The sequence below is a fragment of the Girardinichthys multiradiatus genome, chromosome 12 (genome assembly GCF_021462225.1).
Source record: "Girardinichthys multiradiatus isolate DD_20200921_A chromosome 12, DD_fGirMul_XY1, whole genome shotgun sequence".
Taxonomy (NCBI): Eukaryota; Metazoa; Chordata; class Actinopteri; order Cyprinodontiformes; family Goodeidae; genus Girardinichthys; species Girardinichthys multiradiatus.
Window position 1 is genome coordinate 20,488,078 of NC_061805.1, and position 27,585 is coordinate 20,515,662.

The window sequence follows — 27,585 nt, forward strand, 5'->3', positions numbered from 1 at the left end:
TTCAATATCTGTATTAATAAAGTGCATCTTCATATGAATAATATGAAGTGGCTATTGTCACAACAAGGTTAGATTATTAGATGTTTTTTTCTACAGAACTTACAAATTCAGTTCTTTATTAATTAGTCAGTTTTCAAATATAACTATTAAAACATGAAAAATTATATCTTTAATATTAGGAAAAAGGCCTTTGCTCTGCATTTTTTCTTTAATCATAGTTTATTAATAGGCTTGTAAAAAATCTCTACAATTTTTTTCTCACTGTACTTCATCATGAAAGATAATTAATGTTTTGCCATTTAGAAATGTAAACTTTTGTAAAATCGAAAAGAAAACACCTTGAGCTGCAAATATGTAAAGGTTAATTAAAGTTCATGTCATTATCAAAACTATAACAATATATTTAAGTCAACCTTCTTCTAGAAATAGAACTATTGCATGTTGCTAATAAAAACAACAGACTCAGAAAAGGTTATAATGAAAAGATTTTATTGTTTCACTATTCATATCTGTACAAATACCATCAAACTTTGTATGTACATATGACATTTACATAAAAATACAAAACTATATATTCATAACAGAATTTTGTATTTCTCTGGTGATGTTTGAAAATAAAAAATGCACTCAGAGGAAAAAAAAAGAAAATAAACAATGTAAAGGAGTCTGGTATAGAGTAGAATACTGCAAGAAAGTAATCCTACTGTCGCTCTGTGAGAGCAATACGCAGAACATTGGCAAAAGGACAGCTAACAAATGTTAATGGCACATTATTTCTGAAGTGATCAAATATTGCCTGAACTACACTTCAACACTGTGAGACTACATACATGCTGTGGAATCATGCTTTCAGGTTAAAAAAATCTAAAGAACTGAAACCACAAAGAAAATACTCTAAATATAAGAAAAGAAACACAATTGGCTCTCTTATTTTCGTTCCATTTTGTTCCTGCACCCTTTGCAATGCTCATACCAGTGAGAGAACCCCTTTGGTCAGTTATTATAGTTGTAAACAAACAAAAAAAACCCATGTATGTACATAAAATGATTGATATATATACCGAATAAATAAACTCACAGCCTAAACATGCATTTCCGTATGTGTGACATAAACATCTGTGATAGAGATTTGACAGAAACAAGCAGGTTTTTTACAGCTCAGAGAATGCAATTTACAGCTTGTAGATGACATATACTTACATGGTAAAATGACAAATAAATAACACTGTTTTTCTTTGGACAGATATAATTCTTCATGGTAAAAAAAAAAAGTAAAATAACAACAACAAGAAAATGGGGAATATATCATGATAAATGAATGCCTGACAATGTAAATGTATAAATTATAAAACACAAAAATAGTATAAATAAACATCTAGCAGACTGAACTATATGTATACTTCCTTTTTTCCTTAAAAAATAAATAAGCATACACATAATGTACAGTATGGACATGATTTCTTGCCCTAAAAAACGCTCCCCTCTCTACAGTGATGGGAGTTTATCCATCCAGTAGAGAAGATAAATGGACATAGGCCTTGTAGTCTGAGTCCCCATCTTCCTCATCCTCCTCCTGGTCTTCTGTAATGGCTAAATGGGAGAATACATGGTAGCTGTTGTATGAATATGGACCACAACAGCGCAGAATATCAGTGAATGTTAAAAATGTTCACATTAAAATATATCACACTTTTTCTTTATGGTTTTGTGTTGTTTAAATGATAATTTTTATGAGAATGAGTCTGTGTGACTTGTCTGCAACAATCACCAATTATATAGTGTCAATATATATAATCAAGCACGTCAGTGCCACAGTGTGGGGAAAAAAGATAGGATGAAGTTTAAAGTAAAGGTTTGGATGGGAGGTTGGAAGGGGGGGTCACAAGGTGGGCTACACAGATACAAGGACACTGGGGCTGATGGTTCCAGTAGCTCGGTTCTGTTTGTGGCAGAATCCTGAAAAGCAAACACACATAGTATACAAAAAAATGTGCTCTTCGGCTCTCCAATTCACTTTGCTTTTTTTTTCATGTTATGACGCCAGTTCATGGCGCAAACATCCAGGGCTGTGGCAAACGCATTAGATGTAATCAACACAGTTCTGAGGTATTTTCTTTTGCTTTTTTACACAGATTTACATTTTTTTAAAAGAAGCACGCAAGCAAGCGCAAGAACGACAATACAAAAAAAAAAAGGGTCCCTCATTATTTTAAAGTGGATTTAAAATATCTGAAACATTTTCTTTAATTACAACAGTGCAGACAATAAAAGCCAGGTAAAAAAGATCTTATCCTGCTCACAGTAACAAGTCACATTTATAATTAGCTCATGAGGTGATCATAAAGTTGGTCACCAGTCCATTGCATACTTTAAAGAAAGCTTTACAGGGTTTTTATGGGTGAAAGAAACTAAGAAAATAAGAAAGAAGACATTCCCAAAAATTCAGAAACTGGAATGTATGTTTGATATTTCCGATTTCTGAGTGCCAAAATGGTCTTCATTAAGTTTTTTTTTAATGCAATACCAACATGGCACCAATGTTATAATCACCTTATGCTTGTTGTGAGCTAATATTTATATGGCGTTTGATTGATTACAGCCAAAAGCAACAAAAAGCAAAACATCAAAAAGAAAAAAAGTTTGTAGGAATCAAGCAATGTGAGTGTGGAATTTACAAGCTGTGATAATGTGATCTCTAGCATGAGAAACTGCATGAGACTTAAGGCTTCCTGCTTCAGCAGGCGACTAGCATGACTATGACTCTAACTAGGTTTAAGTTTAAGGGTTTTCCAGAGCCAGCCCAAGGTCAGTCGAAAGAGCATGTAAAGCCCTTTGAAATGACATCCTGCTCATGGATGTAGGTCTGTGGAAATGTATCTCCTTCCACCCATACTGCTAATAGTTGTTAGCCTGGTAAGTGAGCACAGCAATTAGCGAATTCCACCGGTTTTCCAATTTGCAACTGGAACATGGTTAAATTGGTCGTTGTCATTCCCAGATCCAAAGATTAACTTTTGATGAAAACTGAAGCTCTCTTGGGGGCCTCCTGTTAGCCAGAGTGTCATAAGCAACAACTTAGTTCCCTCGTGCCTTGGGCCAGCTCTGGAGTTGCACCACAACAAGCAAACTAGGTCTCTTCTGGTATTTGAGCTTATTTAATAAGATTATCTTTCCTCCCAGGCTTTTAGCAAAAACTGATGTAAGATTAAATCTTTCAGCCACTTTTCTTTTTAACTTGTTCTCCAACAAATATTTTTAAAATTTTAGAAAAAAAAAATTAAGAACACAGGAACAAAAGCCTGTGACAAAGACAATCATGCAAGTTCTTCCATTTCCAAGTCCTTTCTGCTTCCTAAAGCTGGAGTGATGTAGCTGGTGAGGGAAATGTGGGAAGAGTTGGGATGAACAGAAACTTTCAGGAGAGGGTTTTCGTTTTGCAAAAGCAACAGGGGCTATTGTCTCTTGATTGGATGGGGTGGGGTGTTGGTGGTGGTGGTGGGGTGGGGGTAGGTTATATCTCTTGTTTCATATTTCACATTCTGTTATTTTTCTTACTTACAGTTGCAAGATCCTGTGTGCTTGACTTCCAGCAACACCCCCATAGAACAAGCAGCCTGCTTCATTGCACATTCGCTGGGATACGTGGTGTTGTCGCTGGCGCACACCGCCTCATCCGTTCTGCTCTCCGGACAGGACTCGTTGCAGAGCGAGCAGCGACCCCGGCTCATCCGAGCGTCCCACAAACACTTCTTCCCTGCACTGCACTGGATATCCTCACACGACTTGGCCTCTAGATGGAGAGAAGACGAAGAAATCAGCAACTGGGTCAACCTCCAGAAAATTTTGTAAGTGGTGGGCAGATGGGGACTATTGAAAATATTGAGGGGTGGGTGAGTTCAAAACGAAATCATAACAGATTTTTAGGACTCTTATTTTCCTTTTGTCATATATTTGTGCATTGATAGAAGTGAGTGGTCCAGAAAGTTATCAAAGGGGTGGTCAAATGGGGGCCACTTATCACTTGGTGATGTTTTTGTTATTCGAAGATTCATTTTTCTTTTAACATGTAGAGGGGAAACAAATGTGCTGCAGGTTTCCATGAGAGAGCAACAGTTTAAAGAAAAATTCAGATTTATTTTTGTATTTGACTTGTGATCAGAGCTGATCAAGAGAAATTTGTCTAATCCAGATATCTGGCCAATTGATTAGTCAATCTCTTTAGATAAATGTTCCAAATTCGTTTCAGCTTGTCCTCTCCTTTTTAAATTAGTATTCACTCACAAAGTGGAAATCTTTAAGTAGATTACTTATTCTGAACAGTTTATAAGCAGGATGACAAAAACCAGCAGATTTTCTGGGTTTACTAAAAATGGAATCCAAACGTAACTCTACCTTATAAGATGAAATGTACAGAAAGGAACAGAAAATTGCTTCAAATGAGCAGTTTCACACTACAAAACTTAGAGTGGCTGCTATCTGGATAGGAAATTATTTGGTTAAAATCTTGGAATATGTCTTCATGGCCCCCAGCATTCTTCCTTCCTCCTCTCTCCTCCTCTCTCTCCCTCATGAGATAGAGTTGCCAACATCAGGAAATAATAAGATTTCTATCATTTCTTGAGCAAACACAAAAAACTACCAAACACCCCCCCAACTCTGTCTAACCCCCTCCCAACTGGAATGTTGGCAGTGAAAATACACGGTTGGAAGCGAATAGTGCACTGAAAGCATGTTCAAAGTCAGAGACTGTGGAGGCGCAGTGAGGGTGTTAAATCTCACGCTCTCCTGTATCCAGTTGCAGACTTACTGATGCATTTTCCGTCATATGCCACTCCGATCGATCTGCCCAGGAGACAGGTGGCCTTTCTCAGGTGACAGGCGCTGGCGTAGGTGATCCCATCATTCCCGCAGAGGTAGTGCTGAGACGACGCCATGTCGGGGCAAATCCGATTACACGTCACGCAGTACGCGTTATTTGTCTGGTCCACGACGCAGGTGGTGGTTCCTGGGCACAGGACGCCGAGGCAGGTTTCTGGCGACACAAACAAAGGAAAAAGATGACACAGGAGACAAAGAGGAGAGACAGCTGTGATCTCTTTTATACAGGGCTGGACAAAGGTTGTATAGGGATGTAAACAAAACTTGATTTAGGAACCCACCAGCCACCGCAGTTACACCATGCAAATAGTTTAAAGGTTTTAAAACCAGGGTGAGCAAAACAATAGATTCGTTGAGTTGACTTTGACAAAATGTGTCTTTGTTTTACAATCAATAATTCATTTGACCAGTTCACGTCAATAGATGATTTCAAGCCACTTACTAAACTGTATGAGTCTATAATTAGAATAAGTGGCAATGACTCCAACAAACCACGACGAGGTTGCTCAGTGAGAGAGATCGGAACCACAACTAGTGGGAATAAAGTGCAATAACCAGTTTTCAGATAACAATGTACAGTACAATTGAATTGAATCAAGAGATTTAAGATTTTTTTTTTTCCATTTGGCTCCATAATTCATACAAATATTTTACTATAGCAAAAGAAACCCTTCAACACTACAGTTTAAGTACATAGCTTATTAAAAGGTATGAAATGGAAGTAGAAACGGAATGAGCAAAATGGCAACACATAAGTACGAAATGGAGCGGTAACACTTTGTCAGTGTTGACTCCTACTGTTTAGGAAGAGAACTGCAGCGAGTGAACCAAAGAATAGAAGGTATTTTTAGGATCTCATCAGTCCAGCTCAGTTTATTTCACCCTGATTATGTGGTTCAGAAACTATTCCTGGATAAACACCTGATTGTGGGTTAAGTGTGGGTTAAAAACAGTGCTCACCAGCATGCCATTTTAAGTTGCCATTATAAGCTATTCTGCCATTATTCAGATTAATTTAGCTATTTTACTTTTAGAATCGTAATTTTAAATATTAAACTAGTTTTTTGCATCCTCTGAAGGTCACTGAGTTCACATGTTCTCATTTGTTAGCAGTTATAAAGTCACATTTGTTAAAGTTCACAATATAACGATTACATTTTTTACCAAAAGGTTGAATGGCAGATTTTTAATACTACATTGAGGCTAGGCTCATTGAGCTAGGCTTTTTAATGAACGAATGTTTTAAAAACATAATTCAATAGGTTTTTTGGTTCAGTTGTCAATCATAATTTATGTATTTTATCCAAGTTGATCATATCACATTTAATCAATTGTTCTTTTGGATGCCCCCTGCTGGCCTGGCAGGCCCTTTAAGGAGTCCCTTAGTTTGGTTATGCTTTGGTCAGGTCAGCAGCACTTCCAAAACGTTTTCAAAAGGGGTGAACCGATGGGGGCCACTGATAAGTTTGGGGTGGTACACTAAAACCAAACAGAGTTTCAGAAGTTTTCTTAAGCTTTCATCATATACATATACAAAAAAGTTATTACTTAATGATTTTAATATTTCAAAGTGGCATGAGTTAAAAATTACATGGACATAAATACACGTTTATATTTATTTATTTAATAAATTGCCACTGATTGAGACATGTTCTCTCCTATTAAAATAAACACGTTGCATTTTAAACTGGCTGGCTGGAGGTAAGGCTCCCGCTTGGTGGCGCAGCTAAAACATCATTGAGATTATGTATGTTTGACTTACTCTTGCATTTTCCTTGGTACTGCACCTCCAGGTCGGGGTGGCCCTTGCATTTAGCCTTGAGGAGCGCGCATTCGTCTTTGTAGGTCTTCCCGTCGGAGCCGCAGACGGGTCCTTTCCAGGTGATGTTTGAACAGTCCGGCGCGCACACGCAGCGCGGCTTACCTTTCCTGTTCATCTTGCACCTCTTGCCAGGTCCGCAGTCAACATTTTCGCAGCTTTCTAAAAGAAAAAAAAAAGTTATTAGATTCTGAAGAGAGTTCTGGCAGTAAAATTGAAATATTTCGGGTGCTATAATTTACGCACGACGGCATGCGCCAATCAGATAATCTAGGTGCATTATGTTTTTTATGAGGAAAAACCGAGGAAAATGAGTGCACCTCCACCTTTGCAAGGTATGCAATTTGGGGCTCCGCCATTGAAGATCATCCACCTAAAGAGCGTGCTGTTGGGGACGTCCTCCTCGGTCCAGGACGTCCCCAGTCTCCCACTCCGACAGCACTCCTCTCGGGTCATTCCGGGCATGTAAAGCACCTGGCACCTCCCGTTCCTTCCCTGCTGCAGCCAGCAGTTTCCAGCTGCAAATGACAATTCATTAATAACTGTAATATCGCACGTTGAGCGTCTAACCGCTGACCAAGACGCACCAGACACACACACGCAGACCGCATTATCCGAGAAGCGCCCTCCCTCCTCTTTCGCCCTCCCGACGCTATTTTGTCTGTTTTTTGCCCCTCTTTCTTGCAAGACTTTTAACTTTTGCTTATTTCAACTGTGACTGACCGCCCTTACAATGTAGCCACGAACCCCAAAAAGTAAGAATATTTTTCTGTGGGAGGGGTGGGGGGGGTGGGGGGGGGGGCGGGGGGTTTCTTTTATTCCCGGGGAGTCCTTGTTACCACCGGACCGAAACTGGAGCGTCTAGACGGCGAAAACCAGTCTTCAGGTATATAGGTTGCAACAAGACTGAACACACTGCCGTCTACTGTATCCCAGACATGCAGAGACGCCAGACAGTGGCGCGCTCATTAACAAAACACAGATAAATGCATTTTAAAGCTTCAAAAATTGCAAATTTGTTAGTGGCAAAGCATAAATAATGTATTCATGCACGAGTGGAACGTTTACAGCGACGCAGATACGCATGACATTATGCGTCTGGTGGGTTTCTTATATTAAAGGCAGATTTCTCTTCGATTAGTTTGCAATAGAACAACCGTAAAAGTCAGAAAAGTCCGCCCTGCTCTTGCTTTTTCACAATCAAAAATCTAAAATTGCGTTTTTGGCGCACAAAGCTGAAAGGGTGTGTGAGAGAAAAATATATATATAAATAAATACCTCACCCATTAACTCACACAGGCGAAGAGGAAGTTTGCTGTATGATAGAGGAAAGCACAATTAAGTACAAAATGTTCACGAAAAAACGTCTTTAAAATGCCTTTAGATGATTTTGGCACGAACGCGTGCGCCTGCGTGCGCGGAGAGGGCTGCAAAACTTGCCATGGCTCACTTTAAAGTGTACAACACCATAACACCTGTTTTATATACGCCGAATGCACGCAACGTCTGAAGAAGAAGCAGTTTTATCAGTAGAGAAGAAGGGGACGAGAAGTCTGCGAAAAGTTTCGAAATATCCCACACCTTGGCGTTTTTTGCAAATGAGAGCAAAGTTTAAATAACAAAAATTAAATCAATAATAAAATAAAAAGAGCTCACCTTGAACTTTTTGATCTTCCATGAGATGGCATAGCCATAAGAAGAAGAAGAAAAAAACGCCCGGGTGAAGGTGGTGCTGGAGCATCCCAAACATGATGGATATAGGCAAAGTGAAGCACGTATTTGACACGGGCGAGCGCAAAAGTAATCTGCTTAAGGTGGCAGTGTTGAATAAGTGTCAGTCTGAGAATGCAGCCTCTCTTTTTAAATCTATAAGGGGTCTCGGGTTGACTGTATCTGGTGGGCGGTCTTCTCTTCTGTGTGGGTGGGGAGAGTTTTTCTTTTTTTTTTTCTTCTTACCAAAGTTCTTTCAATCCCAATCAGGTGACACAAGTAAACTTTCTCTTCCTGCGATAAGCGAAGAACACGGAAATGTACGTTGGAGAACGGAACAGGATGGGATCATGGAGGCAGATTTGCTTGGAAATTAAAGGGGCAAAAAAATTTGGAAGTGGATTAGGATTGAAATTTGGATGGAGAGCATTTCTGTCTTTTATTTTTATTCTTAAGTGTTAATAATTATATATTCGGTACATTTAGTATTTTACATTTTCTGCATATTCATTATCACATTCTTAATAATAATAATAATAATAATAATAATAATAATAATAATAATAATAATAATAAAGGCATTTATTGCTACGCATTTATGGCCAACAGCCAGCAGATTTGTCCGGTCACACTGTCATCCTAAAGTTAAAATACACCACTTGGTGCAAACTGACTTTCCATCAGCTGCGGGGATAAAAGTGCAAATCTTTTGGTGAGCGTTGCCTTCAGGAGCACATCCGTGCCTCGGACAATAATAGAACTCGTAGTAGTCTGCAGCCAGCCGCGCTGCTAATATTAGATCAGACAGTTGTTTGGGTTTCTCTCCCGGGTCAGGCTTTTAAATACAATCAAACCTGTTTCCGAGGCAGGCATCAGACGGAGGAGAACAGGGGTGTTGCATTTCACTGAATGAAACTCACACACTGAGAGGTCTCCACTCACACAGGCGCACACACCCTGAACTACTTCAGAAAGTCCTTGCGCGACCTCTTCAGCGGAATTCTGGTCACAGCTCTGATGTGTAAAGAGCAAAGCGTTGGCCTGCGAGATCCAGGCATCCGGGAGTTTATTATCCGTTTATATCCAGGCAGAGGACGGTGTGATCCTACTCTTTAGCAGCGTTATTTATCCGAGGTGTCTTTCATTTCAGGAAATAAAAAATGTACAGGAAACAATTCAGGTACTTTAACTAAAAGAATGAATAAATACTGAATACAATCTCTTTCAGTTAGGAACGTTTTGACATATGTTAGTGTCCCTGCAGATTCCTCAGCAGAGGGGTCTGAAAACTAAAAGCTCTGCATTTGCCTGGAAATTGTCGGGATGACGTGTAGACCTCCATCTTGACAGCAGAGTAGGGTGTAGGGGGGTTAGCAATAAGTACATCTTGGAGGTAGGATGATCCTAGAATATTTAGAGGAGCTTTGAATGCAACAAGAAAGATTTGTTATTCATAATTCATAATTGTAAAAGGAGCTGGTGAAATGATGCCTAGAAAGGAGAAATACGACTCAATTTCGCAGGTCAAATTTGAACCCTCACTGGATCAACTTGAACTCTATGGACACCTTTTTGCAGAATTTAAATGCAACACACAAGTCTGTTTGGTACGTTTATGTGAAAATGCATCTAATATTTAAGATATTGCGCAGGTGGAAGAAGTTGGTTTTAAAGACTGGTTTAATGTAGTAAAAGAAAGGTATTAGTCAAGAGTGACCTCCAGGGTTTGTGGCACTGGCACTAGATTCTCTGGTAAAGCTGTCAAAGGTGTGTAGCCTGTCTACGTTATTCTTGGTGGCTTTGCATTAGGATTTATTGCCTGTTCAACCCTTGTAAAGACAGCAGACGTTAACAGCAATAAAGTGGATTGTTTTGATGGCTAATCATATGAAACAAAGTCTGTTGTCAAAATAACAGATTTACAGTTTATCTGAAATGTTTTTTTTTTGTCCATTTTGATCATCACAAACTAAATGCCATATCCCTCTAAAGCTTCAGTACTTGACCCCCGCTCCAGCAAAAAAGTCATGAATCTTAACTTGTGGCTTTATTAGGTGTGTGTTGAACATTCACATGAGGGGAAATTGGATTGCTACTGTGATGTGTTATTCAGTTTCCATTGCTCTTCGACAAACAATGAATCAAGAAAAGTATAGATCAAGAATCTAAAGTGGAAGTGAACACCAAAACCCTGTTTACATATACAGTGCTGTGAAGAAGCACTTGCCCCCTTACACATTTAATACAACTAAATGCTTGTGATCATCACCCAATTTTATTTCTATCTATCTATCTATCTATCTATCTATCTATCTATCTATCTATCTATCTATCTATCTATCTATCTATCTATCTATCTATCTATCTATCTATCTATCTATCTATCTATCTATCTATCTATCTATCTATCTATCTATCTATCTATCTATCTATCTATCTATCTATCTATCTATCTATCTATCTATCTATCTATCTATCTATCTATCTATCTATCTATCTATCTATCTATCTATCTATCTATCTATCTATCTATCTATCTATCTATCTATCTATCTATCTATCTATCTATCTATCTATCTATCTATCTATCTATCTATCTATCTATCTATCTATCTATCTATCTATCTATCTATCTATCCTCATTTTGTAGCTATACAGAGATTGAGTTACTGAATCATTTTTATGGTGCATAATCCAAGGGTGCTTGAGCTTCAGTTTACATCATTAAGGCTTGAGAAATCGTGCTTCCACCACAGTTCACTGTAATCACAAAGCCTTAGAAATGGCTTTGTAACCCTTTCCGGATTGTTAGAACATTTTTTACACTTTTTACCTCTTCATAAATCATAATTTGAAAACTGCATTTTGCATTTACTCAGATCTTTGTCTGATAGTAAAATGTATTTGATCTAAACATTGAAGTGAGACTCAAAAAGCCCCAGAAAAACTCAATAAGGTGGAAAATACTTTTCCCCATCACTGTAGAATTTGAAATAAAAACTTAAGAGTGAGTCATGATTGGTCATCACTGAGCAAACTCCTGTCAATTATGTTTCTATAACACAGCAAACAAAGTATGTGCAAACAAAAGAGGAGGCAGTTTATCCTCTCTGACCTCCTGCTTGAGACTTTACTGGATTGTCCTTGAGTGTATTAAAATTAATTGGATTGATCTGAACTAAAATAGGACCGGAAATGGTTTATATGACTGGAAAGGAATTGGACCTGTTTGTCTTGTGAAATGACATTTACTTTGCATTATGTTGAATTAAAACTTAATATGTTATCTGAACCCACTACGGTAGGTTGCTTTCATCTGCCACTACTGTGACTGGATACATTTGTGCAAAATCCCTTTGAAGTGTCATTAACAGAGCGTCATTACAAATCTGTATCAAAGGTTAAATCCTTTAACTTGGAAAATAATGTTTGTACTTGTGTTTACTGCCAAAGATAACTGGTGAAATTAGAGTGTTTGGAATATTTAAGGTTTCTTAATATTTCCTGATGTCTGGACACATTTTTACACTGCTGTAGGCAGAGGAGCCCGTTATAACTTGCAACCTCCCCTCCAATGCTTCAACATTAATTTTTTTAGGCCCACATTAGGTGGCAAATCCCAGATTGTACAGTCTATATATGACAGCATATTAAAACCCCAGCAATTCTTATGTGGCTTTGAATTTTGTTGTTCCATCCCAAAATGATCAGCGACCTCAATCTGGTTGCCCCTTTGAGCACTTTCTTGAGCACCTCTGGTTGTTTTGGCTGTGAAGTGATAGCTGTAGTACAGAAATCATGAACACTACGCAAGCAAATGGAAGATCGGGGTGCCTGACCTCAGATCAAAATGATTCTAAATAAAATATTCGTGTGAATGGTAGAACTGCAGCGAATGACTGACATTTGGACAATTGACTTTTGAGTTTTTCTAATAAAAAGCTAAATGCTTAGTATTATCTGGTTGCATTTATTACATTGCATTTCAAAATAATTCAAATTTATTTAGTCAAATATCAAAGAAATCTGCCAAATAACAGCTTGACACATTACTTCAGTACTAAATTAGTAATTCCCAAAGGGCTGTTTGGTGAAAACTACTACTGACTCATGATCCATTTAATATTTGTAGGTGCGCCAGATCTTGGCTATAATTTTTCCCTCCGTCTCCATCTAAAAGACATGTCTTTTACTTACTGTTCTGCTCTGGTAGTTTGTCTTGTCCACTTTTCTCAGTATATAGACCCAACGCATGATAGGATGTCATGGTTAGGAGGATTGGACAGAAAAGGTGTAAAAGAGGCCTGAACAACTGAGCTAATAGAGGCAACTTTTGAAAAAGGTTATTGGATTTAATTATTGTGTATTTGCAAGATAAATATAAAAAAACCAGAGGAAGTTAAAACTTCATCAAAGTGCTTTACATCTACCCATCTATCCATTGGGATACGCTTTCTGACATCAGTTTGCAGGGCTAATAGGTGACCGAGGGGAACTCTCCAGCTCATTCTTTCAATCAGGATCAGGATGCCTCCCTTTGCAGGCATCCTGATCAGATGCCCACACTAATCTTGACTGACTCCTTTCAATGGAGGAGAGCAGCAGCTCTACTGTGAACTACCCTGTCTCTGAGGCTGTGCCCGGCCTCAATGGAGGGAGTTCATTTCAGCTACTTGTATCTAGGATCTCATTATTTCAGTCATGATAAATGTCTCATGACTAAAAGTGAGGGTCACAACATAGATGGACTAGATAACCCAGAGTTTCGCAATTTGGCTCAAATCTTTCTTAACGTTGACCGACTATAGCGATGCCAAGATTACTGAAAATTAATCCCAGATCTATCCATCCTTCTGCTGCTTCCTCTTACAGCCACTAAGGTAAAGGGCACCTAGATACTTGATCTCCTATATTTTTAGCAAAGGCTGACCCTCATCATCTGCAAAAAGATGAAAGCTTGAAGTTCAAGAAGCAGACATCCTCACACTCTTCTTTAATGTTATCTTCTTATTTATCAAAAGCAGTCTTCAACTTGTAAGCCTTAGAGTAAGTTAAAAAAGTTGTGGATAAAAGTTGGGAAGTACAAATGAAGGTCTGCTGTTAAAAAAACAAAAAAAAAACAATGCAGTGACATAATTTCTGATTTACAGTCATGTTGCAGGAATCATCCCACTGTGGTGGGGGCGAGTTGTTTGGTCACTTAGCTGCCAATCATCTGAATAATATCCCTAAGGATGAAGTTGCAAACTTGTTCAAAAACTTTTGCTGTGTCTCATTTCACCAAGTATTTCCGCATCGTTCCCTGTTCACCTATACATAGAATCTAACAACTGTTTCCCAACACAGTGCCGCTTGAGTAATTGTGAAATAGTGCAGCTCAGCCATTTATCAAACCTTGTATACCCCTGTCTGAAGAGTAGAGGCTCAGATCCCAAGCTCCTGGAGAAATATGCTACTTATTAGAGAGAAATGGCATATTCCATTAATATAAAAGCCTGATGGATCCTGGTGTTGACTCTGTGAGAATGAAAAAAGCCAGAAACACATTCCAGGACTGTCAAGGGTGAGAATAACCTTACAGTGAGTAAACATGGCAATCAAAACTGTGAAGAAATTAGTTACGTTTTAGATATAGATGTCAATACAGTGTTCCTAGAAGAGACAGGGCATCTAAAGATGTTCCAGTGAGAAACAGGAGAGGAGATAAATGACAGTAAAGAAAAATTTGCATTTTTTATTTGAAAACATCACCATGTCATAGGGTTCAGATGTTTAAGAGAAAATATAATCTGCTTTTTGCTGCCACCTTATGTCAAAACTGTGCCAATACATGTTTTCAACATAATCAAAAAGGGTATATACACAGTCATAGTCAATTAAGTACATTATTGAAAAAAATTATTTATTTTAGTAACTCAGTTCACTAAGTGAAGCACATTATGTAGATTAATTAAACACAGATTGATACTTTCAAGGCCTCATGATGATTTTCCACTTAAGGCTAATGAAAACATGACATTTAAGATTAGAATATCAGACCAATAAAAAAAAAGAAAAATATTTTTAATACAGAAATATTGGCCTACTTTTAATCTGACAAACGAGCCTTATTGGGACATATATATACATACATATATACACATTTATACACACACACACATATATATGTATATATACAGTACAGACCAAACGTTTGGACACACCTTCTCATTCAAAGAGTTTTCTTTATTTTCATGACTATGAATATTGTAGCTTCACACTGAAGGCATCAAAACTATGAATTAACACATGTGGAATTATATACTGAACAAAAAAGTGTGAAAAAACTGAAAATATGTCTTATATTCTAGGTTCTTCAAAGTAGCCACCTTTTGCTTTGATTACTGCTCCGCACACTCTTGGCATTCTGTTGATGAGCTTCAAGAGGTAGTCACCTGAAATGGTTTTCACTTCACAGGTGTACCCTGTCAGGTTTAATAAGTGGGATTTCAAGCCTTATAAATGGGGTTGGGACCATCAGTTGTGTTGTGCAGGAGGTGGAGACAGTACACAGCTGATAGTCCAACTGAATAGACTGTTAGAATTTGTATTATGGCAAGAAAAAAGCAGCTAAGTAAAGAAAAACGAGTGGCCATCATTACTTTAAGAAATGAAGGTCAGTCAGTCCGAACAATTGGGAAAACTTTGAAAGTGACCCCAAGTGCAGTTGCAAGAACCATCAAGCGCTACAAAGAAACCAGCTCACATGAGGACCGCCCCAGGAAAGGAAGACCAAGAGTCCCCTCTGCTGCGGACGATAAGTTCATCCGAGTCACCAGCCTCAGAAATCGCAGGTTAACAGCAGCTCAGATTAGAGAACAGGTCAATGCCACACAGAGTTCTAGCAGCAGACACATCTCTAGAACAACTGTTAAGAGGAGACTGTGTGAATCAGGCCTTCATGGTAAAATAGCTGCTAGGAAACCACTGCTGAGGACAGGCAACAAGCAGAAGAGGCTTGTTTGGACTAAAGAACACCAGGAATGGACATTAGACCAGTGGAAATATTTGTTTTGGTCTGATGAGTCCAAGTTTGAGATCTTTGGTTCCAACCACCGTGTCTTTGTGCGGCACAGAAGAGGTGAACCAATGGACTCTACATGCCTGGTTCCCACCGTGAAGCATGGAGGAGGAGGTGTGATGGTGTGGGGGATTTATTCAAAATTGAAGGCATACTGAACCAGCATGGCTACCACAGCATCTTGCAGCAGCATGCTATTCCATCCGGTTTGCGTTTAGTTGGACCATCATTTATTTTTCAACAGGACAATGACCCCAAACACACCTCCAGGCTGTGTAAGGGCTATTTGACCAAGAAGGAGAGTGATGGGGTGCTGCGCCAGATGACCTGGCATCCACAAACACCGGACCTGAACCCAATCGAGATGGTTTGGGGTGAGCTGGACCACAGAGTGAAGGCAAAAGGGCCAACAAGTGCTAAGCATCTCTGGGAACTCCTTCAAGACTGTTGGAAAACCATTTCAGGTGACTACCTCTTGAAGCTCATCAACAGAATGCCAAGAGTGTGCGGAGCAGTAATGAAAGCAAAAGGTGGCTACTTTGAAGAACCTAGAATATAAGACATATTTTCAGTTGTTTCACACTTTTTTATTCAGTATATAATTCCACATGTGTTAATTCATAGTTTTGATGCCTTCAGTGTGAAGCTACAATATTCATAGTCATGAAAATAAAGAAAACTTTTTGAATGAGGTGTGTCCAAACTTTTGGTCTGTACTGTTTATATATATATATATATATATATATATGTGTGTGTGTGTGTGTGTGTGATTGACTGAATTATCAGTATATTTATTATTTAACTGAAAACTATCATCAGCTATAATCAAGTTACTGACAAGTTATGCCACTAATGATAAAAATGTGTACAGCAAATGTGATCAATAGCAAGTTCCACCTCCACATAATACAAAAAACAATCTAAAATAATACATTTAGTTCTTAATGTACATATAGTACAAACAAAAATAAACATATGACACACTCCATATTTATGTTTTTAAAATCTATCAATCTTTTATTGCAATAGCTGAATTTTTCACTGAAAGGGTTAGAGAAATACAACTGTGAATCTGAGTCCACGTTGAATTTATGGATGGAAAGAGAGGTTAACAAAATCTCAAAACCTCAATCTAAATGGCAGCAATTTGTTGAGCATAAATGATAGAACTGCAATTACATTAACTTATTTAAAGGCTTTCGCTATATATCAAAGAGACCCAATAAATATAGAGACTGCTGTAAATTGCCGCTTACAGTCTTTTTTGTTTTTCATCTTTTAAATCATTAACAATAGTACTTTTAATATAAAAGTAGCCCTGAGCATCAGATGTGAAATTGAATTCCCAAGTCAGTTTGTGGCACAAACTGCTTATAGCAAAATAAGGAAGAAAACAAACAATAAACTTTCTAAAAAGGATCCAGTTACAGTGTAAAACTCCAGATGCCTATTGTGCATCTTATTTTAAAGTCCATCCACAGGTTAAAAAACTGACTTTCTTAAAAAAATAAAATAAAATAGCTATAAAGCTTTATCAGAGTCAGTGCATACATCCATAATCTCTGCAGTTCACAAAGCAAAATATAATACCAAGAATCTTGTGTAAAAGAAAAAGAGAACTGAATCTTATCGATCCCCAAATGTACAAGCTTCTGTTTCCTTAAAGTGCCTAATTTCCAGTGACTGAGTTGTGATTTATTTGCACTTTAGATGTGCCATTGCAGCACTGGAGCTTTGCAGAAAGTGCTGAAGGGTTTCTTCTCACAGAACTTCATCAACATGTGCATGGCTCTGTCCGTTCTCATCCTCCTCCATCTGAAGTTGTTGGTACTTTCTTTTAAAAAATCCAATCTAGAGAGTAAAAACATGGAAATTAGTTTTGTACTTAAGTAAATCTATGAAACATGCACTGTATTTCAGTTCCAGTACCCAGCAGTGTGCAAACGTTTTAAACAACCTGTAATTTCTTAATACTTCAAAAGGCCGACTCTTTCTTGTAAAATTGGTACACTGAAAAAGCTACTGTATATTCTTTTAACTTTTCTCTACATTTATAGTATCTTCTTCTTGTGTCTTCCCCTGGCAGCATATTGTGCAGTGTGTGCGTAAAGTCCAAATATCATAGTTTTCACACATCAAACATTTAAAGGATTTTTAAAGTCATAGATCACAAAAGTTATTTTCATTTATATGTCTGAAATAGAAATTTATAAAAAGAGCCAAAAACCATTAGTTTTAAGCAAGCAAGCTTGAGGGGTTAGGATATTAAGTACTGTATGCTGAACTATGGCATCAATGCTTAACAAAATGGCCACCCCAAATTGAAGTAGTGATAAAGTTTCCAGCTTGAATGTGAATTCATAGGACAACGATTTATATGCCAATATGTGCTGTGAAGAAGAGGGACTCAGGGAGGATGTTATTGCAAGCAGTAGCTTGGAGACCTAGGAGACCAGGACCCTGCCCAGAAATACATAAAAGCGCTGTCTTGAACCCAGTCTGAACTGTGGGGAGACTTGTCCTTGTCCTTCAACCCTGTGTTGTTTCTTAGCTTGAAGCCACAACTCTAAAGAGTTTACTCTTTTATAGCTGTGGCAAGACGTGCATCAAACAGTGGATGAGACGTTGTCCATATTTCTTCTACAAATCTCACCCATTTTTCCTTTATAACTTTTTAAAAGGTACTTTACACCTGACAAACGAGCCATCGGAACGCATATTTCAGTTTATTGAAGTGATTATAGATCCTTATGAAAAGTAGGACTGCTAACACCATCCTTTAATGTGTTTCCACAGTAACCAGCCATTTTACAAGAAAACTGTCTGGTTTCTGTAATTCTCCACTGTAACAACTATATGGCAACAGTGCTATCTTTGGTATTTTTCAGTACTGCTTTTAATGAATGTAGAAACAGTCTAAAATCAAAGTTGCATTGGTCTATGAATACAAATTAGCTTCAAAACATCTTTGTTCAAAAGAAGAGGTAGCAAAGGTACATTTCTCATTTTTGCTCAGACTTATCAGAGCTGCTTCTGCCATCCAGCATATAAACAGCTTCCCAGTGCTTGTCTTATTTTCTATTCTCGTTTTTATGAACTCTTTACCTTATACAGCAGTCCAACAACCAGAGCCAGCAGCACCAGTCCACCTATGACACTACCTACAATCACACCAACTGGAACATCAGCTGTCTCTCCAGGTTTGCTGACTGTCACCACCACCTGGATAAAAGAACTGTAGTAAGGCCACCGTAAGATCTGTCTCACATAGATACAACAGACTGCGGACAAATAAACAACCTCTTATCATTGACATACAATTGTCACAAATAAAAAAACGGCAAAACAATCATTTTGCATGAGTGAAATTACAAATGCTGCAGATTAACATTAGATGTTCTGTTGAAACACGAATGTGGACTTACATCGAGATGCTTGTGTTGGATGATGAGCAGATCTGGGTTGGAGGTCTCCACATCCAAGCTAGAGGTCAGTTCTATGGTCTGAAAAGAGGCCTAGCAGGGAAAAATTATGGATTTAAGATGTCAGTATAATTTCAATTACCAGTAACATAAAAAAATTGAAGACAAATAGGGCTGAAATTTTACCGTGATTAGTGTGCCATTCCAGATTCTTGTTTTGATCTTTACCACATAGTCACTCTTAATTTTAGTGTCTTTAAGGATGCAATCTATTTTCTCACATTTTGCACTTTTACAGTCCTGTCAGATTAAAAACAAGCAACAATAAAATATTATACCAATAGCAACAACAATGAGTAGGAAAAGAAATCCATTTGGCTTAATCATCACATCAACTTCATCTACAGGAAACCCATGCTGGCAAAAAATAAAAATAAGACAGGTCTTTTGCAAATTCAGCCCCCTCTAGTGGTTAAATAATCTGAAGACTGGACTACTTGGAATTTCTTTATCTTTTTTTATACACCTAAGGACTAAAATTGTTGCAAATTGTGCTTTACAGAAAATCTCAAGGTCAGTCCAACTGGACAACGTTTCTGTGGACATCAATTTTCAAGGCCTCACTTTGATTGAGCCACTCTAATATCAAAATGCTTTGATCTAAACCACTCTAATGTAAAGCAAACCTGTACCCCGGGCTTAAGACTTTTACAGGCTTCCTTCCAGGATTGCCCTGTATTTAGCTACATCTTCTCAACAATTCAGATCAGCCTCCCTGTCCCAGCTGAAGATAAACCATCTCCACAGCATGATGCCGACACCCTAAAGTTTTACTGTGGAGATGGTTTATTCAGACTAATGTTTGCAGGTAGGCCAGTTCTGGTCTCACCTGACTAGAGTACGTTCTTCCATGTGTATGCTATGTTCTCAACATGGCTTATGGGAAACTACAAACATACCTTTGTATGGCTTTCTTTCAACAATGAGCTATCTTCTAGCCACTCTTTAATAAAGGCCATTTCTGCGGAACTAATAGTTCTCCTATCAATAAATATTCCCATCTTAGCTTTGGATCGCTGCAGCTCCTCCAGAGTTACCATAAGCATCTTGGCTGCTTAATATTCTCCTTGCCCAGTGTGTCAGTTTAGGTGGACAACCATGTCTTGTGAGGTTTGCCGTTTTTCCATACTCTTTCCATTTTTGAACGATGATAAACGGCTGTTTATGAGATATTCAAAGCTTGGGATATTGTTTTATAACATAACTCACTTTACTATAACTATCTTAATTTCTGGTCTGTTCTTTAGTCTTAATGATGCTATTTGTTCACTAATATTCTTCAAAAAAAACCTCTGAAGCCTTCACAAAACAACTGGATTTTCACCACAATTGTATTAGACAATACTGGATTCAAACTACTAACTAGCCACAATTTTGAGAATTTTTACACAAAAGAAAAGAAAGCCTCTTATCCCTTTTCTTCCACTTTATCATTATGCACTGTTTTCTTGTTGGTCTATCACATCAAATCCCAATACAACACACTCAAGCTAATGGATATAAACTGATAAAATGTGAAAAAGAGAAAGGGCACTAATACCATTGCAAGGAAAAGTTAGCGCAAAACACATTTCCATTTATTGCAGGAATGTTTACTTTACTTCTATAATATTGCTGAAAAATAAATCTGAAAAAAAAGAAATTAACTTTAACTTGTCTATTTTATTTATGCATATACTGATTTACTATCATCTATTAAAAACTGAACCTTTAAAACAACATAACCATTTAACAAAGAAACATATAAAAGAGTTACCAACTTACCAGTGTCTTTATACCTCTGAGACTCTCCTCTGAGAAGGAAACCTTCTGGTCTTTGACACCAATCTGCAGAGGATTCACTAGACTGGTGTCACAGCTGACAGATCCCTCCTGTATGTGGAGAATATGACCATCAATAAATAAGCTATCAAAGTCTATTTCCTGCAAACTATGTTGGCAATACAAAACAAAGGAATTATTGTATAGGTTATTGATGTAGAGATTATTATATTTTTATTCATGCAGAATGGGAGCACTCACAGGTTGTGTTTCCAGGCTGGTTAAATACAGGAGCTGATTTCCACCTTTTGTTCTCATTGGGAGATTTATAGTAAGAAACAGGAGGCTGACAGGGAAGACACCTGTTGAAGCCTTTGAGCATAATTTGTTTTAGTTATTAAATCAATAAAGAATAAATAAATGAATGAGATGATTATATTTCACAAGGTGGTTTTGGTAAAGGCACCTTGACTGTAAAGTTAAACTCTGGGCCGATGTCATCCAGAGTTTTCACCATTGTTACCACTTGATTGGTTGAGTCTGCCACATAAAAGTTGATGTTTGACTGCCTGCAGAGCAAAAGGAGAAAAAACAATCTCATGCTGCTATTCTCTAAATTCATACTGCTGTTAAACTGAGAGAAAAATACAGACTTACCTGGACAATGCAACTCCTGTGTCGTATCTCACTGGAATGAATATTTGCACAGTATTGTCGGCAGGTTTTTCCTCTTTTCCATCACTGCAAAACACAAATGCGTCTCATTGTTATATCATGGAAAATCATTTAAGCATTAATGCTGAATTTAAAGACTTTTTAAATCTTACTACCTCTTGGCCTCAAATTTCACCTCTGCTTGGTTTTGCAGATAATCAAAGCTGTAATCAAATGTGATCTGAAATCTAACCTGTAATGAAATAAAAGGTTGGTAATCATTTCTGTCTGAGAAAAGAATACTGAAACCAAATTCATTCAGAAAACAGTATTATCTTTACCTCCTGGTTCTTCTTTAACACTGGATATCCCACCTGACAAGTGACTGTTTCTTTTAGTGTTGATGTGCATTTGACTCCTTCTGTCTGTAAATACAGTCCATACCAGAACTTAATGTTTATAGCTTTGTGCCTCATTGCCATGGACTATTTATTGTTTTGTTCTTTTCAAGACAAATATAAAATAGCCAGTCTTGTGAGTAAACTCAAATACTCACAAATCTAAAATACTCACAGGAAACACAGTGGAGTAGTAGAGGTTACTGGAGAAGGTGGCCAAGACCTGTGTGTTGTATGCATTCTCATTTTTGTTTTTCACAACAACTTCGAATTTTAGTTCTCGATTACTGGCGGTGACCAGAATGGGATTTGAGCTGTAACAGGGGAGCAGAGTAAACTTTTCTCAGCACTTGTGTGAAATCTGAATGCAAAAGACTAGAAAAGCGCACTTTTCCTTTTATTTTACGAAGACAACTGAATCCAACTGAGGAACTTATAACACCTAGAAACTGTGCATAAACCAAACATTCAGAACAAAAATAGAAGCTGTAAAAGCTCTGAGGTTTTAAAAGCTGTGGTACACTCTCTGAAATTGTTGTTTACGTCCTTTAAAGTGAGTTAATTCACTTAGTAAGTCGAAGTTCACGAGTCCGACCAAACCAACTTATGAGCTCCAATTTGCGTAGTTATTGGCACCTAAAACACAAGTGTAAAACCAAATAAATACAAAATGATTTCATGACTTTGAACCATTACAAAGCCAAAGCACAAGTTAGTTCTGACAGTTTTTCTTTTTTGTTTAACAGCGGTCTCTAACACTGGAAAAGCCTTTAAATAAAACCATCCATCCATCCATCCATCCATCCATCCATCCATCCAGTCTTCACTACAGCTCACCCTACTGGCATGTAACAGGAATTATGGCCTGGAGACTATGGCGTGTGGGGCAGGGATTGTGGTGTTGGGGGGTCTGGACCACCCCCAATCTGGGAAAAACTTAGATTTGCCCCCGAAAAATCATTAGAGGAACCTTTATGCTACCCAAGTGCACTTTTTTCTCTTCTAGGTTACCTTTTACTCTTTATTTTGTTTCTATATTACAAACAGAACCAAAATGCTATTAATGCACCCAACACTTGCTGTAAAGAAGCAGATTGGTATTTGATATTTACATTTTCATATTGATACTTCATTTTATGAAAATAAATAAAGATTTTCATTTTGCATAAACATACTTTGGTAATGTTTTGAACCTTTTGAATAAAAACATTAATCTTACAGATACAGATGATTAAACAATTTTGTAAATTTCACCCTCACATTCCCAAAATGTATATATTTAACACTTTATTAAGGATAAAACAGCTTGTTGTTTCAAATTCATTTTCAAAAATTGAAAATTTCAATGGCTCTTTAAAGTAAAGGGATCTGCTTACTGCATGTGACAAACTTGGTTCCTTCTCCTTGTTTATCGGAGTTCTCTTTGCTCTCAACGTTTTAACTTTTTCTCTAACTGTAGCTATGGGCTAGTTAAAAAAAAGCAATTTTTTGACACCATTTTCTGAGCCATGAAGATCAACGCACATTTTCCTCGTTTAACACATATGAATGTTTACATCTTCAGTATGACAAAAGACACATTTATTTTAAGATCTTTTTCCACATCTTTACCAGGGCTGCCAGTAAGTGTGGAGGGCGATATATGTCCATACTACTCCAAGCCTTCTTGTCACATGATAACTGGTTCATACTTGTTCTGTCAGAAAATTACAGGGATTTAAGGCTGATACTAGAAGATACGTTTTAATTTGTACCAGAAAAGGGTGTCAACACAGTGTTTGAACACATGACTCATCGTTATAGTCAGCGCTGTGACAGTAAACATCTGCTGTATGACAATCATGAGGCCCATAAGCTGTGAGAGATGGAGGGAATCTGCACACCTTTAGCTAATGAGAGAAATTAAGATTAAATTGGGAATTGTTAAATCTATCATAAAAAATCCCATTACACCTATAACACTACTGCAACATTTTACTAGGCTACAATAAGCTGTTATTCTTACCTGGTCCCCTTACTGTCTGTCTTCACATTCAGCTCCAGATCATTAACACACACTTCATCAGACCCACAGTCTTTGGTGAAAGGGACCTGAAACAGAAACAGACCAATTCATCAAACTGGATGATGCAATGCAGTTTTAATTATGGGTTGGAAAATCTGATTTTATGAAACTTGTGTTTGTCACATTGAGTGAGGTTTCATTTTTTAATGAACAGAACTTCTCTGACTAAGTGAAACAAGCAACTATTGCACAGGCAAACTGATCATGTGTAACTGTGCCTAAAGTTTAAAGAATCCAACAAAGCAAACAAAAAAGGACTTATTGTCACATAAGCATTTTTTTTTATTTCTTACTTACAAAGAACTCAAATGCTGTTAGAGAAATGTTGTCGAGGACAGGGTTCACGTCTGGATTTTCTTGCTTAACTTCTACTTTCAGACTGAGGGAATTTACAAAGTCTGGCGTTTCCTGTTCAACACATTAAAAAAGAGCAATGTCTAAATCTCCACAAATTGGACCAACAGAGGCAAATTAGAATCAAAAAGATAAGACGTTGAGCCCCTACCTGAACATAAACCTGGCGATCTACACATAGGGGTGATGATGATATTTTGGCCTTCTCTTTCAGGTAGCGTTCATGATTTATTGTAAACAGTCCCCTTGAAGTCACCCGTGAATCCTTCAAGTCAACGTCCAGAGTCAATGTGTAGGATATATCTGAAAAAAAAAACAAAAAAAACAACAACAATATAAACCAATTTTTAACTGTGTTTGATATGTGAATATTGTGCAACTATAAAAAGGTAGCAATCCTGGGCCCAGATGTTTCTGTGAGTTGCTTAGACTTAAACAATAGCTAATTTTTAAAAGTTACTAAGGTTGAAATAATTTATAGTTTGAACTAAATAAAAAAACTACAATGCTTCAAAGTACTATGGCTAATATGCAAAATTCACACAATCTAGCAAATATAACAGTTTGTAATTCATTTTTGTGCACAAGAAAGAGTTTCATATACCTAGAGTAATGCTTCAGTTGAAACCAGATATTTACATAGACTGTATAAAAAGACATGTTTTCTCTCAATGTGCCCAAGTTGTAACTACTTGGCTGAGATCTTTGAAATCTTGCTTTAACATTTCAACATGTTCCTTCTTGAGGATGCCATCTATTTTGTGAAATGCACCAGTTCCCTCCTGCAGCAAAGGCCCCCTCATAAGATGATGCTGCCAGTCCTGTACTTCATGGTTGAATTAATTACATACTTGAGATTGCGCTTCAGGCTTATAAGCTTCCCCCCTTGTCCCACAAAAGTAATGATAGTTATTTTGGCTCAACATTTTCATTTCTGTTTCATCAGACCACAGAACATGTCTTGAGAAAGTATGTATTTGTTGTCACGACTCTCAAGTGTTTGGGTTTTTATTTGTTTAAATTTTGATTATTTTCTTATCATCTCTTTCCACTTTTTCTTTGGGTTTGTGTTGTTTATTGCCTTTAGGGTCTTGCTATATTAGTTCATGCTTTTGTCTTTAGTTTCTTAGTTTTATTCTTGTGTTTTATTCTTTGTACATTTTGAGTTACTCCTGTTAGATCCCTGTTTATCTCTTCTCCCTTTCCCCAGCTCAGCACTGTGTTAATTTCTCTCTGCTTCCTCAGCCCACCTGTGACTGCTAAATACTCTCATGCCTCTCACCTGTTCTGTCCCTTAGCTCCTGGTCTTTCTTTGTTCGCTAGAATATTTGTTTCTGCTCCATGTTCCATGCCTGTCTGCCTATGTCTGTTTTTCATCCACAATCTTGTCCTCTTTTTCTTCACATGCCATGCAGTAAGTTTTTGTCTTTTTATAAGTTTCCTTTTTTCACTTCTATTAAATCTCCTCAAATCGCCGCTCTGCTTCTGCCTGCCTGTCTGTATCTGGGTACTACTCCAAGAACTTCCTGACATTTGTCCCTTACTGCAATTGCAAACTAGAATCCGTCTGTTTATATTGCTTTTGGAATAATGACTTCTTCCTTCCTGAGTTACCTTTCAGTTCATGCAGGTACAGGACAATTTTCACTGTGGATAATGACACTCTATTGCCAGCTTCAACCAGAATGTTTACAAGATCTTTTGATTTTGTTCTGGGACAGTAATGCACATTTAGCAACAACATGCGATCATCTCTGTTATGCAAAACCATCTCCTTCCTGAATAGTATGACGGCTGGACACGCCCGTGGTGTTTACACATGTGTATAATTGTGGCTGATCGTGGCACCTTCGGGCTTCTGGAAAGTTTATCTAAGGATGAACCAGATTTATAGAGGTCCATAGTTCTTTCCCAATGTTTTGCCTGACTTCCTTTGATTTTTAGGTAATGTGACATAAAGATGTAGCGTATTTGAGGTGCTGCCTTCAAATTCAAAAGTTCTGAATTACTGATTAAGAGAAGCTTACCAAGATATTGTCTGACATCTCCTATCTATATATTTACCCACTTGTGAACTAACTGAACTAACAAAATATCTAATATTTAAGTTTTTCACTTTTCTACTTTTACTTGAGTACATTTTTAAGCATATCTTTCTTAATAAGAACTAATTAGGTTTTTGGCTATAGTTTCATCTCCAGATCTGTGATGTTTGGATTGGAGTGCTGTCAGGGTGATGGAAAAACTTACAGCAGCTTACTTAGGCTGTCGAAGTGTTTTTATAGTCCTTATAGCATTTTTGATTTTGCATTTTGCTCTTAGATTTTTCAGAGATGTTTTTAAGCAGTTCTTAATAGAGTTGAGTGCAATATAATAGCAGTGCAATTAGACTAACCAGATCAGTCACTGTTTTTGGTAAAAATCGTATTACTATGTGGCAAATAATTTACTTTTAGGTGTAGTAGATTGACAGAAAACCAACAGAACCTGTGTAAGTAAATAATAGCGGTGTGGAGTTCAATTACTGAGGTCATTCATTCTGTGGAGAAGTAGGTGTCAATCAGGTGGCTCTTATTTAAGGGTGAGCCCAGCACATGTGCATGCATTTCTGTCTGAAAACCTGACAAAAATAGATCATTCCAGGCATTGTTCAGAAGAAGAGCATACTTTGATTAGGACATTGATTGGAGAGGGGGAAACAAATAAATAAGTGCAGGAACTGATAGGCTGCTCAGCTAAAATACTTTAAAATGGAAAGCAAAACCAGAGAGACATGGAAGAAAACAAAAGAATGGCAAAGACTCAGCCAATGATCAGCTTCAGGCTGATCAAAGAAGGTCTGAAGTTAACAGTGAAGAGAAATGGAGAAACATTTTGTGGACTGATGAAAGTAAGATTGTTCTTTTTGGGTCCAAGGGCCGCAGACAATTTGTCAGATGACTCACAAACACTGTACTGAAAGCCACAGTACACTCTGAAGACTGTGAAGCATGGTAGTTTGAGCACCATAATATGGGGATGTTTCTCTGACTATGGTGTCGGGCCTATTTATCGTATACAAGGGTTAATGGATCAGTTTGCATTTACCAAAATACTTGAAGAGGTCATGTTGCCCAAACACAACAGTAAACGAGAAACACCTTGGTTCTAGACCAACAAAATCAAAGCTATGGAGTGGCCAGCCCAATCCCAGGACCTTAATCTCATTGAAAACTTGTGGGACGACAATTCATGAGGCAAAAACAAGAAATGAAGAAGTGTGGAATATTGTCAAATCATCCTCGGCTGAAATACCCATTCGCAGAAGTTGCTTGACTTCATGCATCCCAGAGTTCTTAGAAACACTGGTTATACAACTAAATAGTTGTTTAGTGATTTCCAGGAATTATAAATTCAAAAAAATA

General features: G+C 37.6%; 2 protein-coding genes across 2 annotated transcripts in view; both read right to left on the reverse strand.

Moving 5' to 3' along the window:
- Nucleotides 1-472: 472 nt before the first annotated feature.
- Nucleotides 473-8,573, reverse strand: fsta (follistatin a). The gene is made up of 6 exons (XM_047382438.1): nucleotides 8,354-8,573; nucleotides 7,018-7,215; nucleotides 6,641-6,859; nucleotides 4,808-5,032; nucleotides 3,560-3,790; nucleotides 473-1,590 (listed from the first exon to the last, which is right to left on the reverse strand). The coding sequence occupies exons 1-6, from the start codon at nucleotides 8,445-8,447 to the stop codon at nucleotides 1,502-1,504; spliced, it is 1,056 nt and encodes a 351-aa protein (XP_047238394.1). The 5' UTR covers nucleotides 8,448-8,573; the 3' UTR covers nucleotides 473-1,501.
- Nucleotides 8,574-16,457: 7,884 nt separating this feature from the next.
- itga2.2 (integrin, alpha 2 (CD49B, alpha 2 subunit of VLA-2 receptor), tandem duplicate 2) overlaps nucleotides 16,458-27,585 on the reverse strand; it is a 29,687-nt gene continuing 18,559 nt past the window's right edge. Inside the window, exons 17-30 of the mRNA XM_047380166.1 lie at nucleotides 24,333-24,484; nucleotides 24,125-24,235; nucleotides 23,768-23,853; nucleotides 21,938-22,076; nucleotides 21,706-21,789; nucleotides 21,541-21,617; nucleotides 21,368-21,451; nucleotides 21,177-21,279; nucleotides 20,972-21,082; nucleotides 20,714-20,821; nucleotides 19,076-19,189; nucleotides 18,893-18,982; nucleotides 18,573-18,689; nucleotides 16,458-17,318 (exon numbers count right to left, since the gene is read on the reverse strand). Coding sequence (XP_047236122.1) covers nucleotides 17,229-17,318; nucleotides 18,573-18,689; nucleotides 18,893-18,982; nucleotides 19,076-19,189; nucleotides 20,714-20,821; nucleotides 20,972-21,082; nucleotides 21,177-21,279; nucleotides 21,368-21,451; nucleotides 21,541-21,617; nucleotides 21,706-21,789; nucleotides 21,938-22,076; nucleotides 23,768-23,853; nucleotides 24,125-24,235; nucleotides 24,333-24,484 — 1,466 coding nt within the window. The 3' untranslated portion in view covers nucleotides 16,458-17,228. The remainder of the gene's footprint in view (nucleotides 17,319-18,572; nucleotides 18,690-18,892; nucleotides 18,983-19,075; nucleotides 19,190-20,713; nucleotides 20,822-20,971; nucleotides 21,083-21,176; nucleotides 21,280-21,367; nucleotides 21,452-21,540; nucleotides 21,618-21,705; nucleotides 21,790-21,937; nucleotides 22,077-23,767; nucleotides 23,854-24,124; nucleotides 24,236-24,332; nucleotides 24,485-27,585) is intronic.